This window comes from Opisthorchis viverrini (assembly GCF_000715545.1).
Source record: "Opisthorchis viverrini unplaced genomic scaffold opera_v5_175, whole genome shotgun sequence".
NCBI lineage: Eukaryota > Metazoa > Platyhelminthes > Trematoda > Opisthorchiida > Opisthorchiidae > Opisthorchis > Opisthorchis viverrini.
This window is the reverse complement of record NW_008751833.1, coordinates 18,289-25,256: the sequence shown is the minus strand read 5'-3', so window position 1 is coordinate 25,256 and position 6,968 is coordinate 18,289. Positions and strand designations below refer to the sequence as shown.

The following is a 6,968-nucleotide window of genomic DNA, read 5'->3' as shown; positions in this document are numbered from 1 at the left end:
AACGTGCTTCGCCTCATTCTTTTCTTACTGTACATCAGTGACGTCTTCGGCGCCATATCCTATGGTAAGTCTTTCCTCTTCACGGACGTTATGAAAATCGCGTACACATTCCCCACCTCAGCAAAAGCCCTTGCATTTCACCAGATTAAACAAGACCTAAATTCACTGACTCGCTGGTCGGACGACTATGGCCTAGGCTTCTCCTCCACAAAATCGCGTATAACGTCTTGCCCCTGACCTCTCCCGGCTGACACTCGCAATTGATGGAAATCCTATCACCTATTCCACGGACATAACTTAGTAGGCTAGCGAACATGCTGCCGGGGTGATGATATACGGTAGTATATTACAAGGGCGCGCAGGCTCAGTTTTTTAATACTGCGCTCCTGCCACCTTCCAGACACGATGGTTGCAATATTTAAGCTATGCGTACGACCAATCGTGGAAGTCTGTCCCACATTCTTCTCCCTCTACACCCAAAGTTGCAGACTCGCAATTGAGAGTGTCCAACGCTCATTTACGAAAAGCTCTTTCGTCGGCGAAATCCCCTCTCTTATCCTCCCGCTGTCAAATCCTAGGCCTCGAGCCACTATGGTTCAGACGGTTAAAACTGAATCTAGTTCTCTTACACCGTCTGCTGCATAAGAACGCCTTTGTAGCAGAGGCCCGACCAAGCATAAACGCACAACCTTGCTAAAGACTCCGCAACTCCTGCAACGTCCTAGTGTGTTCCCCAGCTCGTACAAACCTACGCTACTAATTCTTTCTAGTTTATTACGCTCGCATCTGGAACAGCCTTCCTGAGCAGCTGCGAAGCATCACGCATCACCATGCTTTTTCTCAGTCTGTAGACAAATTCCTTACCTGTGATACTGCTGCCGCCTTACTTAATACCCGTCTACCCTCTGTCCTCCTCTACGTATTAGGTCCAGTGCGCATATGAGTTTAGCGACGTTACAGTTAGTGGGCAAGTAAAGGATCCTGTCATCATTTCTTCCCATCCCCTTGACCCGCTTTAAGCTATTAAAGGACTTAAATGCCAACTTGGTCTAAATATACAGCATTACATGCCTGGTTGTTTTCTTTTTTTCCTTTCCCCCCGTACCAACTTACGCCTCGTACTAGTCTAGTTCTTACACCGGAACGCTCTATAAACTCTGTCTAGCGTCTACTGTTCTCGTCCAAACTCTACTGACAAAAACCAAACCAAAATTAGCTGTTTCCTCCCCAAACCACTGTATGACTTAGTCACCTACTAACTCTAATTATTCTGTCTTACTTGCCTGGTTGTTTCCTATTTCCCTAGTCAACTTATACCTCGTCCTAGTCGAGTCCCCACACCGGATTACTCTATCAGCCCTGTCTAGTAACCGGTGCTCTCAGTCTAAATTCAACTGATAAAGACCAAACCAAAGTCGATTTTTTTTCTTCATTTCATTATCAGAGAGCATCCTGTGCTTGGATGATTTGGATGATTTGTTCCATTGTAAACTCCCACACACAACATCGTTGAACGCCTCTGTTTGACATGGAAGCCCACACCAACTCTCTGATGCTGTTTAACCATGGTGCAATCGCAGTGAGTATCAACATTCTAGTCCCACCGTCTCATTGACAACCGCCATTTCACTCCTCCCCCGCGACTTGCGTTTACCAGCGTCTGTATACTGTTTGCTTGTTCGAACTGACTGAGTTGTCTTTACTGGCCTTGCTTTCCTTTGACCAAAAAATGGTAGCTGGAGTATTTAATAAAGCACAAACCGCACTTATGACTGCTTGGATGGTTTTCCACCTTGCAGATCTGGTAGCGTGCACGAAGGAGAACACCTCGTGTGGTGGACGGGTGCGCCCTGTAGGGAGGGTCGTCCTGTTACGTTGCACCATGGCGCGTTCGTATACCCGCCACCCCTCCAGTGGCACGGGTGCATCGCCCATTGCCGGTGGTTCTGAGTCTGGCCTTTAAATTCAGAAAAGCGAAAAATGTACTGCTGACTTCTGTTTGTTGCTTCTGGTGCTTGACTTGCCTCGGTTGAGTTATGCACCTCGCAATGCCATAAACCACAGATAAAAAAACTGGCCTATCATCTGAAAAAAGGTTCACTTGGGATAGCCCGAAGATACTCTGCAATGGCCATGGCCTACATAGGCCAGCATAGCTGTATCAACCTCAGCAGAACAGAGGCTACACCGCACCAATGCCCAGCTGGTCATCCGAACGGAGAATACATCTACTTGCCGCTCCCAGTGGTAGACACGAAGGTCTTCATCGCTATGCACCACCTGCAGATTAGAACTGCTAGCGGTGCTTCGGGGACAGGTGACTACTTCCCGTGCACACACTTTCTCTCCTGGTATTACCCAACTCCTGTAATAAACACCCGATTAACCAGTTATCTTAGAAGTCCACTCCTGCCAGCACTTTTACCTCTGATTCCCATAATACGCTTCTGCGCGCTTATATTGGCTTTTACTAGTTCCCTTGTAATATAATATCGTATGTTAGCAAACTCAACCCCTGTCGCTAGCCTACTAAGTACAAATCTCTCTATTTCCTACTCTATATAATCACTTGTCACCACCCTACTTGCAGCAGACGTCGAGTTTTTCCTTCTATGTATATTAATGCATAATATCCCATTTTATATCCTCTCAAACTCACTATGTTTTGCAAACCTTCTCCATCCCCTCATCTTCTCAAGCTTTGAGCTTCTGAAGTGCCCGTTTTGGACTACCTGGTTAGCTAATATCCACTCCACCTGGCCAATGAATTACAAACCCAGGATCACCAAGTGGACCAAGAAAACCTACAATCCCATACAGGTTCCGTTCCAGCTTGTTTTCTCGACCAGGCTGAAATGAATGCCGCTGCCTCAGCAGAATCATCTTAACTGTGACGTCCGTCACAGGGCTGTCCAAAAACTGAAGGACATCAGGCCAAAGATGGCACGGCACTGCCATACTCAGTTTGATAGCACACCCGCAACTGTTCCATTCCTCCTCCCAACCGAGCCTTCTTGCCTACTCATTTCATTGACCCCAACTACCACCATGACATTCATTCCAACCTGTTGGACTACTCGTTCGAATTCAACCACCCCTGTGTCCCCATCCAACCTTACCCCTTCACCTGACTTCCCTAAAACAGTGCAACCGGTGAATCTGCTTGTGCTGAGATTGCACCATGTTTTTGAGACTAAACTTGCCATGTTCTCCCAATTCGAATTATGCCACCTCCACTCCCACGTTTGCTCGTTGTGACTCCGGCCATTTAGCCAACCGCCCAAGGTCGCTCATGGCCAGCAATGGTTTCCAGTTTTAGTTCATGTCAGCTGACTGAGTCATTGAATTGGTCGGACCTTGTGTCCATTGTTCCCTACAAGTTGCGAAAGAAACCTATTATTATTATTTAATCGAGTACGCCCCACTGTTTATGGCAGTGTCATCTTTTCGCGCAATCCCCCTACCCGCAAATTCCCCCAGTCATGCCCCAGCCTGACTATAAACGCATGATCATACCATACTATATACCACCCACAGGTTGGGAACAAACATTATTATTATTATTATTATTATTATTATTATTATTATCCTACGTCGACTCTGTGCTCCCACTTTCCACCGATGAGAACAGGTGGCTAGAACTAATGCGTACTCTCTGTACACGATTTTTAGCTGATTAATGGACTTACTGAGCCGATTCCAGAGCTGTCTGGTCTGAACTGCTTTACTAGTAATGTGAACTCGTTTCCGGAAGGTACTGTGGCTACAGTAAAACTGGCTGATAAATGACTCTGTGTGTCAAGACCGTGAGAGACATTTTATAAGCGGAATAATTTTATCAGACGGTTTTTGAAGTTCAACAAGGGTTTTACATTTCCAGATCCCCCGAGAGTTTGTGTAACCGAATTGCGTGCGGCTTAACTTTCAGCTTGTGCGTTTTACTCGAAGTGATATCAGAAAGCGAATAACACTAATAATAAACAATTTACATATAGTCAGCAGAGACACCGTAGTCCATTTGAATCGCACACAAGAAAGGAGATGGCTTATCGAGTTCTTCAGTTGATAAATTGTGGTGGACGATGCTGTCCATAACTGAATCGAATGAGGGCCTTAACCGCACAGCGGGTTGCGTAGAGCTTTTAATTGCCTCAGGTCAAGGCGCTGTGTGAAGTAACCAGAGTCGCCATTCTGTTGTCGTTGTTCTGCATATATATATTTAAATCTATGTTGTGTGTGAGGATACGCTTGCACTGTTCATTTTATGATAAGCTTCGGATAATACTGATCGTTCGTGGGGCGAATGTTCCTGACAATCAAAACAGAGGTGAAGAAGTGGGTGTGCATGTGCTAAACAGATTCTGCATAACTTCGCATTAATTAGACACAAAATAAATACTCTCGTGAGTTTGCAGGGCAAAGAGGTCCGCACAGCTGTAAGATAACTCTTTTCGCAGGTATTGGGCGAATCTGCTCTATGTATAGTGTATAAAATGTGGTCTTGGACCATGATGCGTAACTCTGAAATAATTCCTACAGTCCACTCAAAAGTGGCAAACTAACGAAAACCCGTTTCATCCAAGTGGATGATTCCATAACTCGTTCGTTTTTATCGCTCACACTGCGTTAGATATAATGTAAATTCCCTCGCAGAAGAACCACCCTAAAATATTCCGACATAAGTCTTCAGAAAAACAAATCTGCGTTTTCATGCAGTGACAGAGACTTCGAATATAAATAAAGGGCATGTGAAAATATCCCGTGATAAATATCCAACGGCGAACAAATAGTCACCCTAGATTAACCCAAATCCCAGTTTAAGTGTGGTGGAAATAAAACCATTGTTGGACACGTACAATTTTTTCTCACCATTTTGGCATGTAAAACGGATTTTAGCAACCAACACTAGTGTTGGAGCCAACGAAATTATGGACCACTGCCTTTCATTGTTGTGCGGACCACTAGGTTGTCGAAAATGGTGATCCGCCTTCGTGGGTAGAGTTTCCAGGTTGAGGAAGTAATTAAAGTAGAATTCTAGGAGGCTTAAATGAACCCCGAATCGTGCGTCCTGGATACATGACAAATTAGTCTCCACTTTTGAGTAAAAGTTGGGAAACATTTCGACCACTTGGTAATTATACGTCACCAGTACAAATAAGTGGAGGCTGAAGTAAAACAGTCAAGACTAGGCCAGGAATAACCCAAAGTGTGATAAAACAAATAGTTATACGAGAAGCATTCAGGTTGTCACACTGTAAGGAACAATATGAGATTTTCCTGGGTGAGCCCGCTACTTCTTAATCAGCCAGCAGAAGTTATTCGAAAACAAGATAGTCTGTTATGCAGTGGCTTGTTAAAGACTGTTTTGCAAATAATATTGGAAGGTTGCTATGGTCCTTCCAGGACGTTAGCGACATACGTCATTGAATCTTATCCAGGTAGTAAGTTTGATTTAAGCTATAAAACAGAATACAGATGCTTTTCGCAAGTTCTGACAGATAGGAGTTTCCAAATAAGTATCTTTTAAAACACTATTCATTTGTCCGCTTCCACAATCCTATCTAAACTACCTACTCACGTAAATGGCTGAGACTGACTGCGACCTTTGCAACACGATCCGGAGTTTTCCTACTGCGCTAGAGCTCATCTGGCCGCATCACCCAAATTATTTATTTCTCAACCTGCTCTCACTGTGACACTACTCCCGTCTTCCTCCTCAAAGTGGCTACTAGACCCCGAACCCCCATAATCTACCCCCCCAGTATGTTCAAAGAAGTGGCCCACATCCAGAAGACCCAGCTCCCGATCCCCTCACATTTCGAGGCTTAATATTCCCCCCCAAAATACGCGTAGTACCTGTGCTTCCCGTTGTCACTTCTTCCTATCTTCTTGATTTCCTTCAAGCTTATGTAGGACATAGACACCTACTTGATCTAAATATGCTGTGCTACTGGCCTGAGTAATTTTCTTTCACCCCAGCCAAATTATGTATCGTCCTAGGCAATTCCCTACTCCAGATTACTTTATCAGTTCTGTGTAGTGCCTGGTGCTCTCAGCCTAACTACAAAAGGCACCCTCTCCATCTATCCATCCATTTATATATTTACCCATCTGTATATACATATATATATATATATATATCCATCCGATGATTTGTCCCACAGCTCACTAAACGCTCACACAACATTGCGGTACGCTTCTGCTTGACATGGTAGCTTACACTCACGTTCAGAAGTCGTTTAGCCAAGGTGCACTTGATGTGGATATCACCCTTCCTTTTCCAGTCTAATTGGCAGCTGTCATTTCACTAATCTCGTACGCGACTTGCCTTTATCAACGTCTAAAGGCCGCTTGCTTGTTCGAATTGACTGAGATGTCTTCATTGACCATGCTGCCCTGCACCAGAAAAAAATTGGTAGCTGGATTATTTATTATTGCACAAACCGCGTTTATGATGGATGCTTTTTCACCTTGTAGACATGGTAGCATGCACGAGGGAGAACACATCGTGCAGTGGACGGTTACGCTCTGCAGGGAGGGTCGCCCTGTTACGTTGCACCATGGCGCGTTCGTATACCCACCACCCCTCCAGTGGCACGGGTGCATCGCCCATTGCCGGTGGTTCTGAGTCTGGCCTTTAAATTCAGAAAAACGAAAAATGTACTGCTGACTTCTGTTTGTTGCTTCTGGTGCTTGACTTGCCTCGGTTGAGTTATTTATCTGGCAGCGCCATAAACCATAGACTAAAAACTGGCATTTTCTCCGTCAATTAACAGTATACCTGGAATAGTCTGAAGATACTCTGTATGCCCATGGCCTACATTGACAAGCCTAGTTTTATCTGCTTTCGTCAGCGCAAAGACTACCCACACCAAAACTCATTTCGTCAACCAAACAAAACACACCTGCCTGTGGCCTTCACGATTGGGCACACTCAATATATATATATATATATATATTGCGAACCC

General features: G+C 44.8%; 1 protein-coding gene across 1 annotated transcript in view; it reads left to right on the top strand.

Annotated features, from left to right (window-relative positions):
• Positions 1-2,127: 2,127 nt before the first annotated feature.
• The window catches only part of T265_07565 (hypothetical protein), a gene marked incomplete at both ends in the record, with an annotated part of 20,590 nt that continues 15,749 nt past the window's right edge, over positions 2,128-6,968 (top strand). The window contains one exon of the mRNA XM_009173122.1: positions 2,128-2,317. Coding sequence (XP_009171386.1) covers positions 2,128-2,317 — 190 coding nt within the window. The remainder of the gene's footprint in view (positions 2,318-6,968) is intronic.